At 43.3% G+C, this 26,632-nt stretch overlaps 3 protein-coding genes across 13 annotated transcripts in view; all 3 read left to right on the top strand.

The window, feature by feature from the left end:
- LOC6041930 (F-BAR domain only protein 2) overlaps positions 1-26,632 on the top strand; it is an 84,235-nt gene that overhangs the window by 6,657 nt on the left and 50,946 nt on the right. For 5 of the 9 annotated variants that reach the window (XM_038265712.1, XM_038265711.1, XM_038265710.1 and 2 more), the window contains exon 1: positions 16,047-17,825. In XM_038265712.1, the coding sequence (XP_038121640.1) occupies positions 16,074-17,825 (1,752 nt within the window). In that variant the 5' untranslated portion in view covers positions 16,047-16,073. Of the gene's footprint in view, positions 1-10,051; positions 10,512-16,046; positions 17,826-21,828; positions 22,690-23,028; positions 23,635-25,540; positions 26,393-26,632 lie in introns of those variants that run through there. The other 4 variants (XM_038265716.1, XM_038265713.1, XM_038265715.1 and 1 more) reach the window with 4 other exon arrangements.
- LOC119770575 lies at positions 1,717-6,603 on the top strand. Of its 3 annotated transcripts, XM_038265719.1 has the most exons (3): positions 1,717-1,893; positions 2,320-2,583; positions 5,094-5,459. In XM_038265719.1, the coding sequence occupies exons 2-3, from the start codon at positions 2,427-2,429 to the stop codon at positions 5,264-5,266; spliced, it is 330 nt and encodes a 109-aa protein (XP_038121647.1). In that variant the 5' UTR covers positions 1,717-1,893; positions 2,320-2,426; the 3' UTR covers positions 5,267-5,459. The 3 variants fall into 3 exon arrangements, with proteins under 3 accessions (XP_038121647.1, XP_038121648.1, XP_038121646.1); XM_038265720.1 differs by lacking the exons at positions 1,717-1,893; positions 5,094-5,459 and adding an exon at positions 5,493-6,603 and having other exon boundaries at positions 1,900-2,583; XM_038265718.1 differs by lacking the exon at positions 1,717-1,893 and having other exon boundaries at positions 1,900-2,583.
- Positions 10,523-16,103, top strand: LOC6041934. Its single transcript, XM_038265717.1, has 3 exons — positions 10,523-10,733; positions 15,230-15,829; positions 16,047-16,103. Exons 2-3 carry the CDS (start codon positions 15,263-15,265, stop codon positions 16,047-16,049), a joined length of 570 nt encoding a protein of 189 aa, XP_038121645.1. The 5' UTR covers positions 10,523-10,733; positions 15,230-15,262; the 3' UTR covers positions 16,050-16,103.

Genomic DNA, 26,632 nt, shown 5'->3' with positions numbered 1-26,632 from the left:
AGTCTGAAGTTTCATAAGGCACGACGAGCCAAGAGACAAAGTTCACCCGGCGTAGATTTATCTCTCGGAATGCATTCTGAGTGCAGCCCGGCGTGCATCTCGAATGGCAATTTGCGTCACGACGATCTTATGCAACGCAACTGCAACGCCAAGTGTTTCGCCTATTCAAAGTGCATCGCGCCGGAGTCTTGAGGCGCGTGGAATCACATTTTAATAATAAAAAAAACCCCGCAGCAGAGATAAGTGTCTGTGATAAACATTAGAAATCTCAAAAAATAGAAGCAAACCACCATCGGGGCGTTGGCCCCAACGAACGCAGTGAACCATTACAAGGTCTCCACTCTATCGGAGATTGTAGCTCGAACAGAATGCCTCAGAGGAGGAGGAACAACAACAAAAAAATCTTAACTTGCTGCCAGCTGATAACAGAGAGCCGGGCCAGTTGGTTTCATTAAAATGTGTTAAAGAGAGTGTGTGTTTGAGTTTTTTTCCGCGCACGTTCGTTGTATCAGCTGACACCCACTTGAAAGAATGTGTGTTCTGCATTGATGCCTGGCTGGCGGTTGTGTGGCCGGTATTTGGAGATCTAGCTTATGGGCGGTTTTCGAGCTGTAACGCTGTTTGTGATAAGAAGGTTACACATGACCAGATTTCTGGAAGAATTGTGATGTTTTGTTTTTTTTTGACATGTTCAAGAGCATATGTTTGGAATAAATTTGATAAAGGACAACACATTTTACAAGTTTTTTTTACTTATCAATATAAGTGGGAAACCAAACGTCAGTTAGACGTTATTCATCGTTGTGATATCTCTAAAAAACAGAATCAAGTACCTAATCAAGTTTGTTTTAGGTCTGATAAAAAATAGCCCTTAAAACATACAGTCCAGACTCGATTATTCGAAGGCCTTGGCAGAGTTTCACTTCGGATAATCGAATCACGAAAACTGCCGTTATACGCATAATTGTCCCATGTTCAAAAAAGTGCAACTGAGAAAAACGCGATTGAAATTTTTCGACCGATTTCTGTGTTTCTACGCATAATTGTCCCATGGGTTCCTATTCGCCCTATGTGTCTCTAATCGCCCCAGTTAGCAGTTTATCACCCTTATTTGTGATTCTCTTACTTCTATACAACAGGTAAACAAGACATAATGCTTAGTAAAACTAATGATTCCGTGTAAGAAAATACTTGGTGGAACAATTCTAGAGTACTTTTTCAAAAGGTCCTATGCGCCAAAAGTAAACAAACTGAGTTATTCAATGCATGACGGTCTGCATATCCGAAACTACACTATCCTCAAACCCGATTTCTTCTAAGTATTTAATTTTTTTAAATATTAGCGAAATGCAAAATAACCTATGAGCATTCTCTTAAATTTTTATACAAAATAATTTACGTCGTTTCACCTCTCAGTGTCCTATGTGCATTCAGTAAAATGATGCACATAAGACAATAACAAATCAACCTATGTACAATTTTAAATATATTTCAATCATTATGCACATACGCTAATATAATAACGACGTATGTACGCATTTTATTGAATAATTAGAAAGTAATGATAGATTTTTTTATATCCATATATCTTTTTAAAAATAATGTTTGTCTAGGATCCGGTTAACGTGCAGACGTCAGCTGTAAGAGAGTATGAAATGTTTCAATGCCTGACACAGCAAAAGAGAAGAGCGAAATTTAACCAATGAGCTTTCTCTCTCTCGAATCTGGCGGATACGACTCCCAGCATGACAAACCAAAACAACTCATAAAACAGCATAAAATATGTTTTTTGTTTTGGTTCATAGGATCGCGGACAGATCATTGTTGTGGACTGTTTGAGTTTTAAAAGAAAAGTGTCGGAGGGCGAAGAATTGCGGCAACAAAAAAAATACGGTAAGTAGGGTGGAAAATTACCGTGATTCCCAAAGATGATTCCTGGACCATGGGATCGGCTCCGAAAGGCGTCCCTGTGCAAGAGGGCGAATATTTGTTTGGCCTTCCGGGTTGGTTTTGCCGGTACCGTGGCTATTATTTGGCTTTCCGGATGGGTTTTCTTGGTTCCGTGGCTATCTGGAAGGTGTCCCTGTGCAAAAGGGAGGATGCTTTTTGGCCGCCTGAATGAATTTTGCCGGTTTCGTGGCCATCCGGATGGCCAAAAAGCATCATCCCTCTTGCGCAGGGAAGCCTTCCGGATGGCCACGGAACCGACAAAAACATCCGGAAGGCCAGAAAACATCCCCCCTTTTGGCCAGGAGGGAAATGTTATCCTGTTAAATTTCATAAACCTTAACCTTAAACTATTTTTTTAATCACCCGCAGCACTATTTTACGGTACCTGGTCCCCCGACAACGACCAACCAAACGGCGGCGGACGTGGTACAGAGGACGCTTTTAGAAACCTTAAAAAAGCCATCCGCTTCGTGGTCATGGTCTCGTCAGAGATCCTCAAGACGAACGTTGAATACATTAAGATTGCCGGGTGGATCGGCTATCAACAACTTCGCCAACGACGAGCTCATAATGACGCACGCAGGTGCAGATCGTCTGGGCCGCTTGGGACAAGGTGTCCGAGAATCCAAAAATGTACGAGCTGCTAAGACTAGTGTTTCTGGGGCCGCCGGAGCGGGCGAAAACATGTAGGTTGCGGCGGTTTAGTTCCCGGGCTCATTTCCGTCGAGGTGCAAGTTGAATTGCCTGGTTCGCTGATTTTTGTAATGAAGTTGGTCTAAGGTGTGGGGCACTCCAGTGTGGCCGCTTCCAGTAAACTGAACGAGTTTGCTGATTCCCAATTTGGTCATTGTTTCTTGTGGGGCGAAACCTTACAAATTGCACTCAAGGAACTATCGATTCGTGGTGATTTCCGTACGACGCAGAAATATCTGGTCACGCTGCAGGAGACGATCAGTTTCATGAAGAATTGATCACCAAGTGGATCCAGTCGGACAAACCGTACATTATTCTGGGTTACAAAGGCTCTGCAGAAGCGCTCCGATCACGACGTGTTGTTCCTGACTACGCAGGGCATCGTCCTGCTGGAGGAGCGCCACCGTAAAGGAATACGCGGTCGCATGGCGGCCGTGCACGCTGTTGTTTTTTTCAGTTCCAGAATGGACACTACGACAAGTGCGTTGCGGCTTCGTCGTCGCGACGATCTTTTCTCACAGCCAGCCACAAACAACCTGGTTTTACGGAAGATTTGGCTGGTGATCTGAGCGAACTTACCTCGCTGAAGAATCGCCTGTGACTCTCCGCGCTCTACAGGTCCTAATAGCTGCTCATCAGCCAGCTTAAGAACTGCGTTAGGGGCAGGGGGGCAGAATGGCCCGCCTAAGTAAAATGCCCCTAAAACCATAGAAACACATACAAATTTATGAATTCAGAGAAGTAGGCTTATGCTTTGGGATGTTCCCTTCAATGTATACCTGGTTGATGAAAATGTTTAGCTTAAAACTAATTTTGAGCCACTTAAAAAAAAAGTTTTTTTCGGCTACTTTTTCTGGGTGCGGGGCAGAATGGGCCACTTTAGAAAACAAGCCATTTTGTCTAATAAAACGTTGAAGGGAGATAATAAATGATTAAAGGGACCTTTCTAACATAGTTTCCATGAAGTTAGACTACTTTTATGAAAAAAGTCACTTACCAAAACAACCATTTTTGAAAATAGTTTTAATATGTTGAAATAAGACACTATTTTTTAAATAAGCATCAAAACAACCAAAAAATCAACTATATTGCATTTAGCGTGATTTGTGAACCTACCAGGAGCGACATAATCCATTTAACCAAAATTTCATAACTTTTGATTTGGAAAAGGGTGGTCCATTCTGTCCTTAAGTGGATTTTAATTTAACACTTCCACCACCAAGCCTCTAAATTGATTTGAGGTTCCGATGTTGTTTGATTACCTTCGTAATAGCTCCTGGTAACATTATAAACATTGAAAAACTTTTTCAAACAATCTAACTTTCGGGAAAGCTTATTTAAGAAACTTGAAATTAACAACATTTGCGTGGTTTTGTCAATAAATTTACATTTTTGCTCATAATTCGAAAAATACAATGAATTCAAACGTGTTTTCGGTGTGGTGATGTTATTTGACGTCCTTTATTAGACCCTTGCTTTCAGGTTGGTTAAAATCCATTCTAAAGCCTAAAACCTAGGGTGGCCCATTCTACCCCCATGGGCCATTCTACCCCCACTGCCCCTACAACCAGATAAAGTCCATCTGTCTGTCTGAGAGCACGACTTCCACAGTGGTTCTGCAGTGGTTGATCTTTTCGGATGTTCAAAACTTGGATATTCCGCACGACTACCTTTCTACCTCTCTTATCGTGCAGTTTGCAATGCTACGTTTTAGGATTACGTCCATTGGGCGTACTCGTCGTATGATTCGACCTGCCAGCAGCATCTGGAGGTGTCTGGCAAAGTCTCGCTGCAAAGCAAAGCAATCCACTTTAACAACCCCCGGGTCTTTTGTGGGCTCTGTTGCAAGTTTCTACTCATTTGTAGGCGTCCGAAGGTTATGTGTGGTGACGAGTCACCCAAAACCTCTTTTCCCAAATGGACCGACGTTGTACTTCCCCATCCGATAGAAGGCCAGGAGGATAAGGCGGGAATCGAACCCGCGCCCCATAGCAACTTAGGAATCGGCAGCCGAAGCCGCTAACCACTGCGCCGCGAGGCCCTCCGTAAAAAGTCCCGCTGATAGACTTTCAATAAGGCTTTCTAGGCCCAGTGAAAAAAATATAATTTAACTCAAAAATGACGAACTCCTCGTCACAGTGTCCTGATGCAAACAATGATCGAGCTGTAGCTGTCACAGCCCTGCGAAGTATGTTGTCTGACATATCGGGCAGCCAGTCAAAAAAACCAGCTAGAAATCGTCTGACAAAAAACTTTTGCTAGAAAGAGATAGGAAACCTGATGCAAACAAACGTCCACCTGTCATGTAAACATACTTTCAATGTGTTGGTAAATTTGTGACTAGAAAGCCTTATTCTTGCTACCAACAGCACATCCACAGCACAGCACGTTTCAAGTGATTTTCTTCTGCGCCTGTTTTCTTTGTGACCCGATGTTTTCCGTTTTTCTAGACTCCTCCCAAACGGCATCAAGTCGGCAACCTAACAGACTCGTTCATGCGCCCTGGCAGTTTGCGGCGTTCGATTCATACGAGCACTTTACCCAGTACTCGGACGAGATTCTGGACTTGCTCGGAGACATGACTACGAGGCGTTCGTCAACTCGAAGATGCTGGAGATGGTAAATGCGCGCGATTCGGAACGCCGCATAAGCACCTCGATCAACGCAATTGATTCCAGTTTTGTGCGACTCGCGCTCTTCAAATCCCCAGCTGACCTCACCCGTCGGCCAAGCAACAGCCGTAGAACCCGTTCGGAGATCCAACCCCTGAGATCGGAATAATTCTTTGGCGAAGAGCAAGGATCTCAGGGCAGCTCCTAAATAACATCATGTATCCTTCGTTACCGCAGGTTCAACCGATCGCTCACCCCCAATCCGTCGTTGTTCTCCCCGGAGTACATCGTCATCGACGGAGGTTACTCGACACATCTGTCGAAGCAAGTTAGCCAGACCATGCTGGGCAGTGAAGTAGCAGATACAACGCAACTAACCCGAACGCGGTCACCGAAACTCATCTGGACATCTTCAAAGCTGGTGCCGATTACATCGTGATCAACACGTACCTCCATCGAATGACCATCTCGTGTCAAAAGGAAGCGGAAGTCCGGCTGAAACATCCAACGGGTTTCTTTGAGATTTCCAGTGCAAAAATGGCGACAACACATGTACAATATGTTGCGTCAACATGAAATAAAGTCAATAAATTTAGTTATACATTTTGTAAATCATAACCTTACGAAAAATACAGTCAAAAATTGTGAATCTATTTGCTCAGACTAAGCCTTTTCATTCGAGACAGCATCATCTTATGGGTTTTGAACATCCTCCGGTTCCGGTTCCTTCTGCGAACCTTTCCCGTCCTTTGCTGCACTTTTCTCCTCTCCAACCTTTGTCTCAACCTCTTTAGCAGTAACCTTCTCACCAGACTACTTCCCGTTAGGTGATGACGCTCTTGCGTTCCAGTCTGTTGTTTAATCGCCAGTTGAAGATGATCACGAACGTTTTTGCTTCCTTCACAAAAAATCGATCAAACAGAGAGCCGGCGTCGTCAATAGTATTCCTTCCATCGTCGGCATATTCGTTCAGCAACCCATACGCGTCCTCGGTGCGGTCCCGCTCGGGCATGATGTACATTACCGGGAATCCGCGCTAGCCCGCCTCCAGATAATCCGCCACTTTGGAATAAAAGTTGTGCGCATGCAGTGCTGCTGGGGGGCTATCGAAACACTTGTTTATAACCGTTAAATAATATTTTTACCGAAAACTTTAAAAAACGATAGATTAAAAAATGTAGTATGTGCGCTAACAGCACGATAGGCGGATAAGATAATTTACCATGTCAAATTATCCTCTGCGCCAAAGTAAACAATAATGATTGTTTACATTGGCGCATTGGTTAATTTGGCATCGTAAATTATCCTACCCGCCACCCATCTCACAGAAGGCTCATTGGGAAATAACGGGTTCTCTCTCTCTCGCGCTGGAAGCATTGAAATATTTCATGCTCTTCGTCAGCTGTTGTCTACACGTTGCGAGAGAGTTGGACATACATTATTATCACAAAAATGTTGTTTTTTTAATCAAGATTTAAATTTTATTTGATAAAGTTTTATGCGCAATGCCATATGAATATAGTCCAATGCGTTAAGTCTTATGTGCAAAAATTGTTCTATCAACGTGTTCTATGTGCACTCACAGGTTGTATGAACCAAATTGCGTCAGAACTAAGTGTAATCTTGTCTTTTATATAATTCGAAATGTACACTTGAAAAGCATTACTCCAGACCCATTTGGGCGTTTTCAGAATCGAAAAATACCCAAGCGTGTTTAAATGGGATTTAAAAATGTGCACCAAAACTTTATCATCAAATTTCTCAGATTGAGGTTTTTGCACATAGGACCTTTTGAAAAAGTACTCTAGAATTATGCGTAGAATGGGAAAAGACTTGGTGTTGTTTTTAATGAGATTCCTAAAAAAGTACCAGATTGTATGTGTTTTTCTTAAAGTACACATCAAACTAAACTTAAAAACGTCATAAAGTCAAAATCGTCCAAAACTGACATGGGACAATTATGCATAGAACGGCAGTAAACTACTCTAAAGTAATTTAGAATGTTTAAATCCAAGATGGCGGCCAAAATAGCGATGATGAAATATTGCAAAAAATGCATTTGTTTAATTATACAGGTAAAGCCGTTGTAAATAAATTGGTCCGAAAATCCAAAAAGCAGAACATTTTTTTCAAAAAACATCAAAATGTCAACTAATCAACTGAGAACAATCTAAAATTCCTTTTTGCAATTCCGTCGTGAAACTACATACTTTTCCTGTCATTCTTGAACGACGAAATAGCCTACTTTTCTGTACCAAAAATAACAGAATCAAATAGCAACACTTTTCAAAATAAATGCTGAAAAGTTCTACTTTTCAGCACTCACATGGGTGAACTTTTCAGAACTTGTTTCGAAAAGTAACACTTTTCAAAATTTTTTTGGTTCAAACGATTTATTGACAAAATATATGAAAATTTGACATAAAATTTCACTCAGTGTGTGTTTTGGAATTGCAAAAAATGTTGTATGAAACTCGTTGCAAAACTTGATTTTTTCAGCACTCTTCGTATTTATCTAACTCGGTGAACCTTGTTGGATAAATGTACGACTCGTGCTGAAAAAATCCTCTTTTTGCAACTTGTTGCATAAACTACTATTTTCTGCATTGATCATCAAATTTAGCCTGTTTGGTCTCGTTTAAAAATATTTCAAACTTTTATGGAGTTAACTCGGGAATTTGCTAAAATCCGCAAAAAATCGGGAATCGTATACATACTTGCTTGAAAATTATTTTTTAATACCTAAAAAAAATATTACGGTTTTCAAATTAAATTCACTTAAATCTTCTTTGATAACATACTTTAAATGTAAGGTTCCTTTCACATTTTCAATCTATTTGAAAATGAAAAAGATTTTAAAGGCATTTAAAAATCCAAATAAATATAGAATGCATTTGAAACAAATTTGCATAATATTTTGTTATTGTTGAACTAAATTCATTAAGTCATTTCATTATTTTTTTCCAAATGTTACCCTTGGTTTTTTTTGTGAGTATGGGTAAATAACTATAGATAAAGCATGATTTTCAGTTGTCGAAAACCGAATAAAATCCAATCGTTGTCGTTCTGAATAAAAAAAAACAACAGAAAAACTTGTTTACATTTAGAAAACATGAAAAAGTACTGAAATTGCTGAAAAATAAATCCAAGAAATTTTGATTTACGTTATTGCAAATATGTTTAAAGAATATGTCTCTTCAAACATTTCACTTAAAATAAGTGGTAAAACATGGAACCACATCAAAATGAATTTTTCATTGAAAAAAATTAAAACATTTAAATACTGACAACTAGATAAATCAACATTGATTGAAAAATTCAAAATCAAAATTTACAAAAATGATAAGGGAACTGGTAAAAACTTTTTTATACGAATTCCTTGATATTTTTCTAATTTCTTTGAAAGAATAATAACAATAATCATGTTTTAATTGTATTCTTTTATTGCCATTTCCAGTTGAAACGAAGAATCGAAAAGTATACGTTATTCATGTTGATGTATTTTTTAGAAGTTAGTTGTTATGTTTCTTTTTTTACGAAAATTTTCAATAGTTTTTTTTTTTTAATTTATTTAGAATTAGTTTTTGATGGTTGTCAATAAAAATATTTTTTCGATACATGGAAATTTTATGAAATTGTATGAAACATTTGTAAAATTTTATAATCTGTTGCTGAAACATAGCAAAAACAATATAAGAAAAATTAAGTTTTTTAAGTCTAATTCAAACCGTCCCACATTTTCAAATGCCATTATCTCAGCAACTAATGGTACAATTCTATATGTCAATAAATGATACATTTGTGAAACTCTATGATCTCTTCAAAAAAAATATTTAGAACATTTTGGAATATAGACTATCATTTCAAATGGGCGCAATATTGAATGTTTGGCCCTTTTGAAATGTTAGTCTTGACACCAAAATTTTTTAAAGCTTTTTTTCGAAAGAATCAGTTAATTTGATAAATGTTTAATTCATCAACAGTTAAGTTTGGACCGTTAGATTCTCAAATAAGTGCCCACGTGGTTTATGGATGGTCCCTTAATTTAAATTTCTTTGAAATTATAAAAATTTCTTTCATATTTAAGCGTATTTTGATTAAAAATAATTAAATTTAAGACGTAAAAAAATCCTTTCTGATTCGAAATAATGCTTCCATTTTTGAAATTTTTTTTTTATTTGTTGCTTTGTTTCTATTTTACTAAAATTGTCAATAAGCTGATTTTTTCAACATTTATTTGGAAATTTGCCTAATATTTTTGGGGTTCTGAAAAAAGTCGGGAATTCAAAACTGGGACTTTAATTGCCATGTCTCTATTCATAATGAAATTACTGTTTGTTTAAGTATTTTAATTATATTCACTTCAAACTATCAAATTCGTAGCTTAAACCAAAATTATCATTATCAAACTAAAAATTTCGTCCCAACAATAGCGAAACGACCTGCTTCCAGTGTGACACCTAGCAGCTCCCTAACTTCAAACCGTCAAAGCCAAGCCCAGCCCCATTCCGGAGGGGCAGTGAACCGTGACGCCTCGGGAGCTTTCGGCCTGGGGGGAGCGCACACAGTTACCGAAAAAAGTGCCATGAATCATGGATGTCATGCATTATGGAAAAAAAAGAAAAGAGGAAAAACAAAAAAAAAAAACGCAACACGGAATGAATTAAAATCATCAGTGCTGCCAGCCAACCAACAGCTCAACGTGATGTTATTTATGAGTGGAGCTCTTCCTATGTGGAGTCGGCGTTATTATCATGTGTGTGCTTGTGTCTATTTTTTTTTATTGTTCCCCACAGAGTAAGAATCAAATGATAGCAAATTGAATAACCTCCAACGACATAGAGGCGGGGGAAAAGAGTGTGTGTGTTTGTACAGCAAAGAGGAAGAAAACAGCACTGGATTATCGGGTGAAGAAGCGAAAAAGTTGCTGATTAAGTATTCAAAGGTCGTGGTCGGGCCGGGAATACGCCACACCAGGCTGATGATACCAGAGGAAGAAGAAGGTGAATTGTGCTGCAATGAAAGTGTCGTCGTGGAATCCTCGCCCGGAATGGAGGTCGTGAAGATTGCGATTTGGCCCGAGGTCGCCGCAAATCTGTGATATCGCTGAAGAAGAAAGGAAACAGAACGAAGGAGCCAGAAGAAGAGGACACCACAGAATCATCCTGGGAAGAGAAAGAAAGCACGTGAAGATCCGTTGTAAGAGGAAGAGCAGGCCTTGCCAAGATGACGGTGGATTTTAACGATTACTTTTGGGTGAGTGTCGACGAGTGCAAGTGCCGGAGCTTTTTGGGACCGCTTAGTAGAATCGAAGTAGTGTGCGCGCGTGTGATTCGTAGAATGGCTTTTGTTTGACGTTTGTTGCACCCTCACTCACCACCACCACCACCACCCTCAGCTTCATAATCATTCCCGGAACAACCCCCTCGCACCTCACCCCCTTGCTTGACACGGCTGCATGGTTTTGAATAGATCTTGGTAGTTATCTAGCATTGCTGCTGTTGAACAACACACACGAAAATAGCGCTTTTACTTTTTTTGGAAGGGATTCTACTAGAAGAAGTTTCCTTGTAGTCAGAGGTTAGTCTTTTTCGCTAGATATTAACCACCTTGACTAGAAATTGTGCGAAGCCGGTGTTGAGTTCACACTAACATTTCACTAACATAATCAGTTTTTCGTTGTTTTTGTGTTTGGTGTGGCTTAGTCTCTCTGCAATGTAAAAAATAGTTATAACCTGAACATTTCCTTAGTTGTATCACATTCGTCAGTATCATCATCAATATCACCATCTACTAAAAGTAATACTTTCGACCAACCATACTTCTTGGAACATCAATCAATTTTTCAACGATCAAACGATGGATTTCTTGCTTCGAAGATCTTCACATTATTATTACTAGAACAGCATCATTTACAAAATACCATTAAATTTAATTATACCAATAATAATTTGATGACATCTAAACAATACTCTACGATTTTTTTGATTTGTTTGAAACTTTGTCCACCGATTCCTTATGTCCAAAAAAGTCATAAAAGTCTTCAACAAATATGGAGACTGCCCAGTGCCCACACAAGTGTTATGCAAATACAGTACTTGTTCGGTAACTATATACTATATATTTATTACAATTGATTTTTGCATCCATTGATTCCTTGGTCATTTTGGTTTGTAAAAAAACATCCCAGTTACCGAACAAATACGAAAAACTGTATCTGTATAGAGGAGATTATGTGATCGATTTGGTGTCCTCGACAGATGTGAAGTTTAGATAAGTTTTAAGTACTTCAAAAGTTATCCTAAAAAACGATTTTAACAAAAGTCCGGAAGATTGTAAAAAGGGTGTTTTTTGTAAAAAAAAACCCGTCATGTTATACATTGTTAGAAAGGTATTTAAAAGAGCCTAAAAAATCGAAGATCTGATAACCCTGTCAAAAGTTATTAGCACTTAAGTGGTATTTATACACTTTTCAGAGGCCGGATCTCAGATATTTAGATTATAATGATGTCCGGATCCATCACGCAACCTATCATTAGTTAGATGATTGAAAGACCTTTCGAATGAGCATAAAACATCGAAGATCTGATAACCCTATCAAAAGTTATGACCACTTAAGTTTTATTTATACACTTTTTTGAGGCCGGTTCTAAGATATTTTGATAAAATCGCTTCCCGGATCCATCATGCGACCCATTGATAGATGGGTCATCAAAAGACCTTTCCAATGCGTCCAAAAAATTGAAGATATGACAACGCTATCAAAAGTTATAAGCACTTAAGTGTAATTTAAACACTTAACAGAGGCTGGATCTAAGATATTTTGATGAAAACGTTGTCTGGATCTATCATGTGAACTATCGTTGGATAGGTTATCAAAAGACCTTACCGATGAGCCAAAAAGATTGAAGATCTGAAACCCTATCGAAAGAAATGAGCAATGAAGATTAATTTGTTAAACATGTTAAGCGGGAATAATGCAATTCTGAATTAAAATATTCACTATATGAATGTTAGGAAGGCACCAAACACCTAAAGGTTGATTAAGCAATGTTTTTTAATATAATTTAGTGTACCAAAAAAGTCAGCTTTTAACAAAAAGGGTGCCCTAAATTGTAAAGAAATATCATGGAAAATATTGATCTCATTTTCAAAGTTTGAACACAAAGTTTCGTGAAATTTTGTGCCTTAATTATTTTTTTGGAATAGGTCCTATAAACCTTAAAAAGTTTCGTAGCTCGTAGGACACTTTAAAAAAAACGAAAAAAAAAATATTTAATTCATTTTTCTGTAACAGTTTTCTGTGTTCAAGACTGAGCGGGTATTTAAAATGTGTGTTTTTCCTTAAAAAATGAACTCCTTAAAACGAGATCCTAGACCCACCTTCACGTATACATATCGACTCAGAATCAAACACTGAACAAATGTCTGTGAGTGTGTTTGGATGTGGATGTGTGCACCGAAATATTCTCACTCAATTATCTCGGCACTGGCTGAACTGGATTGGACCATTTTGGCCTCATTCGAATCGTCTTGGGGTCTCATAAGTCCCTATTAAAAATTATGAAGTCTGGTAAAGTACTTCAAAAGTTACGCTTAAAAAACCATTTGGAAGAAAGTCCGGAAGAAAGTTGAAAGGGTGGTTTTGTAAAAAAAAACTCAACATGTTAATATACATTTTTAGGAAAGGTAGTAACAATATTTCATTCTTTCTCAAATATTTGAGATGAGAGTTACTTTTCAAATAATTTATTCTGGGTTTAGTAATATTTTTGTAAATTTTACATTCTTTCAAATATGAGTAATTCTTTGAATTTTTGATACTTTTTAGAAAATTTCTCAACTTAGGCATATTTTGAATCATTTTCTGTGCTTTCAAATTTGTTTCAGTATTATTTTATATGGAACAAGTTTTTCAATAAAATCGATCATATTTTAAAATATTCAACCATTATTTTCATTATTTTTCTGTGAGTTTTTCCATTCTTTTGAACAAGAGCATTTCTTTAAATAAAAGTTAATTTGAACACATTTTAAAAATGCTTCGTAAACAATCGTTGTAAAATCGACCATTTGTCCAATTGATGTTCTGTTCATTCGATCTTATGTCATACATTTATTTATGCTTAGTGTTTACCGCAGAGAGGGTTCTGTGAACGGATCTCATCTCACAGTTACTTTTTTAGAATCTACAGGGAAGGAAGGAAGCGTGGACATACCGTACCAAACGCTTCAGTTGCGATTTTTTGCATTCCTTAAATAACAATAACAATTTGCGATACTTTAAAATCTTTTGAAGTCATTTGGAAAAATAAAACACAATTCCAATTTTTTGGAAATAGGTGTTTGGTCAAGGAGTTTAGAGAATTTCTAGAAAAAAGAAACAAAAAGCAAAAATTTGGTTTATAGGACCTTTAAAAAAAACTCCAGAAATGACGTATTTTTCAAAACGTCCATATTATTGCCCCAATTTCCTCAAAGAGCTGGGCACGCTAGTGGACTTTGTCGAAGACTTAAAATCTGGAAATTTCTTTTCGAGAAACATTTTTGGATAATTTAAATTGCATTACGTTTTTGTACGGAAAGTTCTAAATTTGTATGAAGACTAGAAGCAAAACAAAATTATGCGTAATGACTTCTTTGAACTTAAGGAGTCGATTCACACAAATCAAAATAATACAAAATTAAAAAGCGCTGCTACTGCGTCACTAATCAGAACCAGCTGGTGTTACACAATGAGCCAAGTCCAGATAAATAGTGGAAGCCAGTCATCTGCCTCACACCCTAAATGCTGGAAAAACTTCAGATATATTTATAAGAGGCTAGTCATGTCATAGATTTAAAATTTGGGTCCACTATCTCTTCCTCTGCAATTCCGTGAATGTGTTATTGTTTGAAAACTGGCGTTCAAACTCTCTTCAAATCAACGAAGAATCATCTCTGCGATAAACTTTACGCAGTAGGCCTGGCCATTTTAACATTTGTGTTGTATGTATCAATGTCTCGATTGTTGTTGTCATTATTGATATAGAATTTAAGATATTTTATTAAATCTGGGCTGCGAGACCCAATTTCCAGACAAGCTGGCTTCTCATCGTTGTAACGTCATGATTCGAATTCCCGGACGCTTCGAAACCCGGACACTTCAACTTGTTTTATCATTTATTTGGATATAAGTTCGCATTATTAATGTCAAAAATGGTTTATTTGATGAATTCTAACATCAACTTTCATTTAAAGTTTGTTTGAACGCTGTAGTTAATGTCAAAACAATTAAATAAAATAAAATCATAAGATTACCAAAAATGCGAAACATTTCACGTGAAATATTTCATAGACGTCCGAAGCACCGGGAAGGCAAAACAGAAATTTATGGTTTTGATTTCCTTAAATTCAAGCAAATTTTTATATAAACTATCGATTGTTTTGATGTCAACAGCTTATTTCAGACCTAAAGAATGCCATTGACTAACATTTCAGTAAAAGTTTGTGCGATTCATTAGCAAAAACGAGTGTCCGGAATTCGAAGCAAAAGTGTCCGGATTTCGAATCAGCTTTTATCAGTGTCCGGGATTCGAAGCACAACAAGTCATTTTAATTTTAAAATTCTGATGAAAAATTGTTAGAAAAGACATATTTTGCAAGCATTCTCTTAAAACTTACTGTTAATACTACATCCTGATGATATTTCTTCATTTCCAACTTGTTACATGATTTTTGTCAGCTATAACAAAAATGATATGCTACTAAGTGTCCGGATTTCGAATCATGGCGTTAGTTGAAATGTTGCAGTATTATGTTGTTCGAAGCTTTTGTAGAGTTTATGATTACTTCTCTCTAGTTTTCACTCTGGAGCAATTAGTAATCAAATTACTAATTCCTTTGACAGTTAGTAAAACTCAGTGTGGTAGATAACTACCACGATCTGATCACAACATTATCGTAACATTGTCTCTATCGAAACGAATTTCAAGTTTTGGGAAGTTGGGCAAGAAGACGCGCCTGGAATGATGTCCGCCACAAAGCTACTAGTGACCGGACTGGCCCGCAACATGGCCCCATCCGAACTGGCGCAACTGTTCCGCTCGTACGTTGATCTGCTCAGAATAGCCGAGCTCAGTGCCGACAGAGCAATCGTGTTCGTACCCGATCGATCCCACGCGGTCCGCGCTGTCCGGGAGCTCAACTTCCGCGTGGTTCGCGGTAAAGTCATCCAAGTTCGAATCACCGGAAATTGTACCGCTCCAGCCGGGGCGACGTTGTCCCCCCGAGTCGACCCGAGCGGCGAAACCGACCCGCGCGGATGCAGCTGGAACTTTTATGTCGGGAACATTGATCCGGCGGTGCCGTTCGGTCGCGTAGTTGAGCTGTTCCGACGGTATGGGACTCCCGGTTGCTGGCAACGGGCAGGGTCTCGTACCACTGGGTTGGTTCAGCTGAGCACCGACCTGCACTGGACGGCCGTGGCGCAAGGGTTGTGCGGAGCGATTGTCGGCGGCCATCGGATTACGGTGAAGATCAGTCACCTGGACGTTGGTCCGGGTGCGGTGCTGGAGATGGGAGCTGAAGCGGCGGTAAATTTGACAATCTTTGTTATGTATGTGATTTGTTTGGTTGGGGTTGGTGTTGATATTTGACTCATGAGTTGGATGATGCACGCAAGCGATATCTCAAATTCTATTCTAAGATATTTTTAGTATTATGTATTTGATAGCAGCAATGCAAGTCTACCAAATTTATTCAAAATTTTGCAATTTTGTGTCTGAGCATTCTCCGTTCTACCATCTGAAGTGACCATGCACAAAAGCTGAATACAACATGAAGAAACTCCACGTGTACAACTTTGCCGTCGGCCGGATCACGGCTTCGGACCTGGTTCACATGTTCAATCCGTTTGTGAAAGTGCAAGGTGTTGAAGTGATTGACCGAAACCAAGCCTACGTGTACGTGGCCAACAAATGCGCTGCGAGGGCCGTTCAGGAGCAACATGGGCGTGTTATCTGCGGAGAAGCGCTCCAGGTGCAGCTGGCAACGGATAAGCAGCATGACCCCGGAAAGCTGCCGGATGTCCCACGAGTGACTAGCCGGCGACCGGATCTGAAGGATCGTAATTGGAGGTTTGGCGTCCGTACCGACAAAGCGACTGACTTTGCCAAGGTACTGGATTTGTTCCGCCAGTACGGAACGGTCGTCTGGAGCTGCTGTCACGTTGACGGAATCGGTGGATACGTTCTGCTGAAGACTCCGTACCACTGGTTGCGGGTTACGCAAGGTACGGATTTTGTGCTGGTTGGAGGATACCGGATCAGAGTTACGGCGCTACTCGAGGCAACAATAACCGAGGTATCGCTTACAAAGTTGGCCAATGAAAAGCACAGTAAGGTATTGGCTCGGGACGATGCGGTCCATAGGAAGAGCCAGGCCGGGTTGAAGATTTCTTCAAAGAAATCCCTGGTATCTCTGTTGCTGTCCAACATATCGCCCAACGTGAACGCATCGGATATCATTTATCTGCTGAGCTTGTACGTTGATCTACAAGGACTAAGCTACCGCGACCAGTACGCGTACGCTTACGTGCCGGACCGTTCGCAGGCAGCGATTGCCATTCGAGAGCTCAACTTTCGCGTCATCGGTGGCCAACCGATACAAGTCCGCATTGCGTACCCGTTCCAGGTAACGGCAAGCATCACCAAACCAACGATTCCCCGCGAACGTCCGTGGCTCAAACCGTACTGCTGGCGCTTCCTGGTGAGCAATATCCATCCGGAAAAGCCGCTCAAGCACGTCACCGATCTGTTCCGCCGCTTCGGCAGACCGATCTTCAGCTTTCGGAACGTCACAAAACCCAGCTCCGGGTGGATTCTGCTCGAGACTGACCAGCACTGGACGACCATCACGGAGAAGCTGAACAAGAAAGAAGGCGCAGGCGTCGTCGTTACGATCTGCGGCGACGCTGACTTCAATCCGTTCGTAGTGGACGACCAAGTAGTTGAAGAAAAACGTCCGGCTGAGGTCCCGACTTCGTTGTACGTGTCGAAAGCATCTACGCTATCAATGGACGCGTCGGACCTTGCTTATCTGTTCGGACTGTACGCGGAAGTCGTGGGAGTCTACATGAACCGAGATTACGCCTTCGTTACCGTGAAAAGCCAATCCCAAGCGGTACAAGCCGTCCACGAGCTGAACGGTCGGTTCGTCGGAGGACCTACGCTACCTCCGCTTGAGGTTAGCCTCAGCAAGGACACCGGCACGGGTTCCAACCTCTGCTTCAACTTGCCTCCGGCCCGGAAGCGTCCGGACTTGTCCGAACCCATTTGGGGATTCGTGGTGAAGAACATCGACCCGGAGGTACCGTTCGAGCAGGTGCGGCAACTCTTCCTCCGCTTCGGAACGATCTGCTCGAGCGTTCGGCACGCAAATCGTACGTACGGATCCGTCTTCCTGAAGACGTCGCACCATTGGCGAACGGTTGCGGCCAGGCTGGACGGGGTCAAGCTGGGCGGACATCGTTTGAGTGTGTTCCAGTCGATGCGGTTTGGTTGTACCGACGTTGACGGAGTGATGGCTAAGGTAACTACTTGTTGTAACGTTTTGAGGGTTGTTTTGTTTGTTTGCGTCCTGTGGATCTTGTAACACATCGCACAATGATGGAGCACTTCCGAGTTCTATTCGAAACTATCTGAGTCAGCCTGTCATTGTTCCTTGGAGTGAAACTTTTCCTTATTCTTACCCAAAGTGACTATACCGAAATGGGGACCACGTACTACCTGTTCGTTGAACAAGGGCACGATTTGATGCTTGAAGCGTCCGACTTGGCCTATTGGTTTGGCCTCTTTGCCAAAGTGGTGGCCATTTTCGTCAAGCAACGGTTCGCATTTGTCCATGTGAGCACTCGCTCGGAAGCTTTGCGAGCCGTCCACGAGCTCAACTCTCGCTACATCCATGGTCCGTTGTTGGCACCGTTGACGGTTCGCTATGAAGGCGTCACTCCTGCCAAATATCGGAAACGTACTGCTCTGGCGGTTCAACAACCGCCTGGGAATCCTCCCCAGCCTATATGGCGATTTGGGGTGAGAAATATCGCTCCGGGACTGGACTTCAACCGCGTCCTGGAACTGTTTCGTCCGCTTGGGACGGTTCGCTGGAGTGGACGCGATGGAACGGGAACGTTCGGGTCCGTCATCCTGGAGACAACGATGCACTGGCAGATTGTGCTGCAGCACTTAAGACGGAGAACTTTCCTGGAAGGGCACCGACTCTTGATCACTCACGTAACAACTAACGACGGCGTTTCTGCCCTTAGCGGGATGACCAAAGTGGTAATTATATTGTTTCTTTTGTGTTTTTTGTAGCAATCCCTAGAACTGATCACTTTCTATTCAAAACTATTGCGACTGTGTCGCGAAACTTACTTGGGGATAACGTGGAGATTTTCCCTTATTCCCTTAAAAAAGTGGAGTATCAACACTTCTCGTCTTCCCAATCCCTGGCAACTTTCTCTTAGAAAATCATCGCATTACATGGCGAAATCCAGGCTGCAATCCGCTGAAATCACCATCTTCTAGTGAAGCGAAAACTGTTGTGACTATTGTGAAGAATATCAACTAAAAGCAAAGGAAAATGGTCATCGCCGCACTGCACATTCACGGCGAAGCCGTCCGCGCGTTCGACGCATCCGAGCTCGTCTACCTCGTCGGGTTGTACGCCCGTGTACTGGGGATTGAAGTGCTCCGCGAGCGTGCAAACGTGTACGTGGCAAGCCGATCCGGCGCCAACTTTGCGCTTGGCATGCTCCAAGGTCGACACTTTCCCGGCATCTTGAAGTGGCCGCTGAGGGTGGGGCTGGCCGACGATGAGCCGAAACAGCTAAAGCTGGAATCACCGGTGGTTCGGAAGCGCCCAAAGCTGGCCGAACCCGTGTGGCGGTTCATCGTGAAAAGTCACGATCATGAGTTGGATCCCGACGAGGTGCTGGCACTGTTCGCATCGTTTGGCCAGGTTTGCTGGAGTAAACGCTGGGATGCTTATCGAATCGATGTCCTGGTGCGGACCAAGTGCTCCTGGAGAGGAGTTGTTGCGCGATTTTATGCAGCGGTGCAGGGAGAGCAGCGACTGAAGATCTACCTCGACTCGACGTCTGATTGTCCGACTGTTCTGTGTTCGAAGGTAATTAGAAGCTAATATGAAACACGATCTGTGTGGCCTGCTAGTACAGCTAAGATCCTACCAACATCTATTCAAAACCTGTAATATCTGTTAATATCTGTAATTGTAAAGAAATCAAATTCGTAATTCTCCCAGGCCCTACAGTGAAGAAAATGGCAGCCAAAATCGTGCAGGTCTCAAACATAAACCTTCTTGGGCTCGATGCCCCGGATCTCGTCTATCTGTTTGGCTTGTACGTTGACGTTCTGGGCATCGATGTCAACTTCAGACATGCATTCATTAAAGTTCCCAACCAATCCCAAGCCACGCGTGCCATCCGTGAACTGAACTGTCGTTTCGTTCACCAACCTAACGGAAATCTAGTTCCGTTGTACGTATCGAGGAGGAAATCCCTGTCAGCGGGACGATCGCTAGAGAAACCTCCTCCGGCTCGGACTAGGTTGGATCTGGTGCAACCGATTTGGAGGTTCTGCGTGAGCAATTTGGACTCGCAAGCTGACTTCAAGGATGTTTTACAACTATTCAAACCGTTCGGAACGATTTGCTGGAGCTGTCGCTCTGCTTCCGGTACGTACGGAGCTGTTCTCGTGAAAACTTCAACCCATTGGAAGAACGTACTGGACTCACTGGAGGAAACAACTCTAGCTGGGCATCGGCTGAAGATTTCCATCGGATCTGAACAAGTGGCAATACTGCCTGTGGCATGTTGCAAGGAAGAGATTGCTGACGCAACGCTGTTCTATGTCGGAAACATGTCAAATCCTTCGGAGACGAGCTTGACGGTTGAGGCATGCCAGAAATACGGCAAGCTGAAGCGAGATTTATGGGTAATTTATTCGTTGTGTGCTCGTTGGTTGAACTAGGTATTATTGTATGTATGTTTCCATGTAATTGTAGAGCAGATTCTATACTACCATACTCTATTCAAAACCTTGGCAACTCTGTTGGGCAGATCTCTTAACAAAACAGTCAACATTTCTTCAGTGAAGCAAGTGAACAATGGGATCCAAAATCGTGCATATCACAAACTTTGACTTTCTTTCGCTCGATGCATCGGATCTCGTCTATCTGTTTGGCCAGTACGTTGAAGTACTGGGCATAGATGCCTCGTCCACATACGCAAACGTTCAAGTGCAAAGTCCCGAACAGGCTCAACATGCAATCTTCATGCTAGACGGTCGGTACATCCAATGTCCGGACGGGCTGCTTGTCCCGATGCGCCTGTCGCTGAACTATAGCGCGTTTGCCAGCAAGTGGATCACGACTCTTCCTCCGGCTCGGAGCAGGCCCGACTTAGAACAACCGCTGTGGAAGTTTTACGTGAGCAACTTCAACAAGACGGCCGACTTCAACGCCATTCTGAACCTGTTCCGACCCTTCGGAACGCTTTGCTGGAGCAGCCGGGACGGGTCCGGAACGCATGGATCCGTCATCGTGAAGACTTGTTCGCACTGGAAACCGATACTGGAATCCCTCCATGGTTCGACCTTGGCCGGACATCAGCTGAAGGTTATCTTCGATCGGAAAATCGCGTTTACAGCTCGTTTTAAAGAAGAGCCGGATCTCCGAATAGCGCAACTCACGATCCGGAATCTGTCCAGGGCAGACGGGCAGAAGTACGAAGCCGAGTTGCGCAGCCGCTTCAAGCGCTGGGGACATGTGACATGGATGGCATTCGGCACTCGTCGGAAGCTCTGTTGTTTGCACCTGATGTCACGCTACACCGCGGATGAGGTCCTTCGACAAATGGGCCCTCTCGTGATCCGCGGCTGCAAGTTGGTTGTGGAGGTGGGCGACGAAACGGAGGATTTGGCAATGGTAATACTAGATATTAGTTTGTAAAGATTTTCATACCGATGTGGCGAATTTAGTGATGTTTCAATTAAAAATAACTAACTAATGGTCGCAATGCCTGCTTCGAGCGTATCCTAGACCTTACACCTTTCCAACAAAACGTCCAAGCGAAACTTATTTCAGGATACCGTGGAAATTTTCCCTTATCCCCTTAAAAAAGTGGAGCATCAACACTTCCATCTTCAACATCCCTTTCCTTGACAATTATCAATTCCTATAGGGTTCTTGGAAATCATTACATGATGAAATCCAGTCTGCAATCCGCTAAAATCAACGTCTCGTAGCGAAGCGAAGCGATGATATAACGATTTTTGTTTTTAATGTCTTGTAGGATCAATGTATACGCATTTCATTAATCCCTACAAGGACTGTAATGAAAATATTACCAGATTTTTAACCTACCATAATCTATTCAAAACCTTGGACGTTCCGTCGAGCAGTCATTCTAGAAATGTATTCCAATCATAAAACGGCCAGGCCTACTGCGTTGCACTAGCCGCAGAGAGGATTCTGTAACGAGCAGATCTATAAACTATTAAGGTGTAAACTCCAGTGAAGAAAGCGAAAAATGGCTGCCAAAATTGTGGTCACAAACATCAACCAGCTACCACTCGATGTCTCGGATCTCGTCTATCTTTTTGGCACGTGCGTTGACGTACTAGCCATCGACTTCAAGTCTGGGTTCGCAAATGTCGTAGTTCCAACTCTGAGTGACGCTGCCCGTGCCATCCACGAGCTAGACGGTCGCATCCTTCAACATCCGAATGGAGATCTAGTTCAGATGCAACTATCCCTGAAGAAACAATCGCCAGCAAGACAGCCAACCAAGCAGCTACCTCCCGCCCGGATTAGACCGGACCTGGCGCACCCGATTTGGAAGTTCTACGTGAGCAACCTGGGTACGAACACCGACTTCAACGTCGTGCTCGAACTGTTCCGACCGTTCGGAGCAATCGTTTGGAGCAGTCGCGATGCCTCGGGAACGCACGGCTCGGTCATGGTGAAGACATCAGCGCACTGGACCATCGTGACCGATACGCTGCGCGGCACGACCCTGGCCGGGAATCGACTGTACGTCACTATCGATCGGAAACACATGTTTGCAACGTGCTATAAGGGAGTTGCGGTATCGATTCCAGCGCCGCTAGCTAAAGGGTTCCGGATGATGCAAATCTTGATCGGAGGCTTGTCCAGAAAGGGTCGGAAGTACGAAGGCGAGTTACGATGGCACTTTCAACGGTGGGGGCAGGTTGTGAGGATTTCGTTCAACTTTCATCGGAAGATATGCTGCCTGGATCTAAAGTCCCGATACTCCGCGGATGAGATTCTACGACAGATGGGTCCTGTCGTGATTCGCGGCCGCAGGTTGGACGTGACGATACCTGTGGAGGACAAAATTGAAGATGTTACAACGGTAATAGTAGAAATTTACTACCTTTTAATGTTGGTTGGTGTCCTGGTTTGTACTCTTAACTCGTGTCTTGTGTCTTATTTGGAGATACCGTGGAGATTTTCCCTTATCCCCTTTAAAAAGAGATAGAATCAACCTGTTTTTAAAAGCAGCATATATACATGACGAAATCTAGTCCGCAATCCACTCAAATCACCGTCTAAAAGCGAAGCAAAGAACTCGCGTCTTGTGTGCTACTAACAGTATTTAGATGTGTTTTGCAATGCAGATACTACCATGATCTATTCGACACCAGCGGCTAGGGTAAAAAAATAGTTCACAGAATCCGTAACAGTCAGTGAAAACTCAGTTTTCAAAATGGAACCCCGTACAGTGCTCGTGCATGACATAAACCTACACCAGCTCGACGGGTCGGATCTCGTATTCCTGTTTAGCCACGTCGTTGACGTACTATCCATCGACATCAACGGCAGTTTTGCGTTCGTTAACGTTCCGAACCAAGAACAGGCGATCCGTGCCATCCACGAGCTGTTCGGAAGATACATTCTGGGCCCAAACGGGAATCTCGCCCCACTGCGGGTATCTCTGACGGAGTACCACTTCGCGGGACAGAAGCTACCCGCTGCTCGGATGAGAAGCGATCTGGCGACTCCCATGTGGCAGTTTTGCGTGAAATACCTGCACGAGCGGACCGATTTCGGCGCCATTTTGGACCTTTTCCGCCCGTTTGGAACGGTTTGCTGGAGCGGTCGCGATACGTCCGGAACGGTTGGATTCGTGGTCGTGAAAACGGCGCAGCACTGGACGAGCGTGCTTCAGTTACTACACGGAACCGTAGTGGCCGGACAACGGTTGAGCTTTGCGATCTGCATGAGCGAAGCGCGTTCGCTACGGGCTACGGTTGAAGATTCGAACGGGAGCTTCGTCGAGAGGACTCACGATCAAAGGGTAAAATGGTTTCTTTGTGTTTTGTGTTTTTTGTTCATTGTATACTAAACTAGAAAATAACGGATACTACTCATTAAAGATGCCAGGCCTACTGCGTTGCATAATTCGCATGATACAGATTCTATGAACGAATCTTTAGGGGAGGAAGGATGCGTGGACATACCGTAGCAAACAGCAGGCAGTTGCAAGTTGATTCTACCAGATTCTATTCAAAACATTGGCCGTGCTCTTACAGGTCATCTAAATAATTCCAGGGACAACACAACAGTAGAAATGTCGTTCAGAACACTGGTTTTGAACAGCTTGGACTCGCTTCCACTTGATGTATCGGATCTTCTATACCTGTTTGGGCTGTACGTTGACGTGATTGGGATAACTGTACTGCCCGGACACGCATACGTGGTGGTCGCTAGCCACAAACAAGCTTGCCGTGCAGTAACCGAACTTGAAGGTCGCTTTTTCCAAACTCGGGACGGGGATTTTGTCCCATTGCGAATATCAATAGTTAAGTCCCGGTCGGAGAAACCCCCCACGGAAAAGCTCCCACCCGTTAGAAACAGACCGGATCTTGTCCAGCCCGCGTGGCAGTTTGTGGTGGGAAATATCGATCGCGATACCGACTTCCGATTCGTCCTGGAACTGTTCGCTCAGTTCGGAACCGTCTGTTGGAGCTACCGTCACGTGTGCGGAACGCACGGAGCCGTTATCGTGAAAACCTCCGCTCGTTGGAAGCAGGTGTTGGACGCCCTGCGAGGCACAACCCTGGCGGGACATCGTTTGAGAATCGCGATCTGCAAGAACGATGTGCGGTCCAGGGAGCTGCCAGAATCTGTCGGATCGATGCCGCGTGGGACGCCGTGGGATTCGAGGGTAAACATTTGGGTCTTTGTTTGTGTGTTGTTACGTGTTTTCTTTTAGGATACGGTGGAGATTTTCCCTTATCTCCTTTAAAAAGTGGAGCATTGACAAGTTCCGTCTTACAAATCCCTTTCCCAGTGCGCGGTGGATATGGGAGCGGCCGGCAATGGATTACATCACAGTATACATGGTGAAGTCCAGTCTGCAAACCGCTAAAATCACCGTCTCCTAGCGAAGCGAAGTGCTTCCAATCCAGCAATGCCAAACATATATGAGTCTACCAACATCTATTCAAAACATGCCGTGATTGTCTAGTTGAACGTATCTCTCGCTATAGTTCTAGTAGTCAAGAACACTAAAAGAAAATGCCCATCGCCAAACTGTTTGTGGCGAACCGTTCCTTGCTCGCGCTCGACTCCTCCGATCTGGTCTACCTGATCGGGTTGTACGCCGAGGTGGTCGGAATCAAAGTTATCCAGCACTGTGCGTACGTTCACGTCGCCAGTCGTACCCAAGCTTACCGCGTCATCGACGAACTGTGCGGACGATTCGTTCGGGGCGCGCAGTGGCCTCCGCTGCAGGTCAAGTTCCAACGCGGTGGCAGCTATGACTGCGGGAAGCGTCCCACCGTAAGTCGGCACCGTGTTAAGCTGGCCGACCCGATGTGGCGATACGTCGTGAGCAACATCGATCCGGACGTGGACTTTGAACGGGTTGAGGACCTTTTTCAACCGTTCGGAGTGGTATGCTGGAGCTGGAGAAACGCGTACAAGACGTACGGACACGTACTGGTTAGGATTACGTGTCGGAAGGAGCGAGTCGTAGCCCAGCTGAACGGTTTTCGGCTGGGGAGTCACCGCCTCACGGTGGTAGTCGATCGGTCAGGAGCGCCCTGTAGTCACGCGCGGGATCCTACGGAAGTTACGGTAACTAACATTTTGTCATTTTTGTGTACTCTGTGTTTAGTGTGTGCTAACAAAAGCCGGTCTTTGTTTTGAAGATTACTACCAATATCTATTCAAAACCATCCTGATTGTTCAAATCCAGCAGTGTTTATACCAATATGACCTCCACAACTCTGTTTGTCAAGAACACCGCTCCGCTATCGCTTGGAGCGGCGGAGCTAGCCTCCCTGTTCGGGCACTTTGTCGACGTGGTAAGGATATCCGTCAAAGAAAGGTACGCGTTCGTGGACGTGCCCAGCTGTGACCAGGCGTTGTACGTCTTAGAACAACTGCACGGGCGGTTCGTAAAAGGAGCGTACCTTCCACCGCTGCAGGTTGAACTGGCGAAGAACCCAACGCAAAATCTGCTCGTACCTCAACGGGTGCAGACACCGCACCGCCGGCTCGACGATCCGATTTGGCAATTTGCCGTGGATAACATCGCGCCAGGATTGGAATTTGACCAGGTTCTGAAGCTTTTTCGCCAAGTGGGAACCGTTATCCGCTGGTTTCACGAGTCCTGCAAGTTTGGACGCGTAATTCTGAGAACGACTCACCACTGGTCCTTCGTAGTGTCACTTCTCAACGGGACAACGCTCGCCGGACAGGAGCTGGCGGTTTCGTTCGACGCTATGAACGATACTCATTTTTTGAACTCGATTGGATGGCACGAAGAAGATGCCGATGTCAAGGAATTCTACATCGGGAATCTGGTCCCGGACGGTGACTCCTACAGTGACGTGGTCCGTGCAGCAATCCAGGATCACTGCCGACCGTGGAGTGAGGTGCTGCGGTTACACGTTGTACCGTGGCAAAGGTATGGCTTCCTGCGGCTCAATTGCCCGCTCAGCGTTGACGAGATCATTCGCCGGATGAACTGCCTAGTGGTTCACGGTCGCCCGGTGGTGGCGGCGGTGGCGCACAATACTGTTTTCTACTTCGAGGGAATGACGCTGGTAATTGTAGCGCTTAAGCCAGTGTGATGTATGTTTGTAATGCTTGTGAAACTTCGTGAAACGCAAACGTTTCAGTTTTGTCAAGGTACGATAGATGTGGGCTTTCTGAACACGCTCCAATAAATAAAATGGTTAATTTCGGGGGTGCGCATGGTTGCTTAAGATGATTCCAAACGCCCATTTATACCAAAAAATTTCAATTTTATTCATTTGCAGGGAATTCACTAAAATTCAATTCTG

The sequence above is a fragment of the Culex quinquefasciatus genome, chromosome 3 (genome assembly GCF_015732765.1).
Source record: "Culex quinquefasciatus strain JHB chromosome 3, VPISU_Cqui_1.0_pri_paternal, whole genome shotgun sequence".
Lineage (NCBI taxonomy): Eukaryota > Metazoa > Arthropoda > Insecta > Diptera > Culicidae > Culex > Culex quinquefasciatus.
Note: the sequence above shows the minus strand (reverse complement) of the source record. Positions and strands in the feature narration are given on the sequence as shown.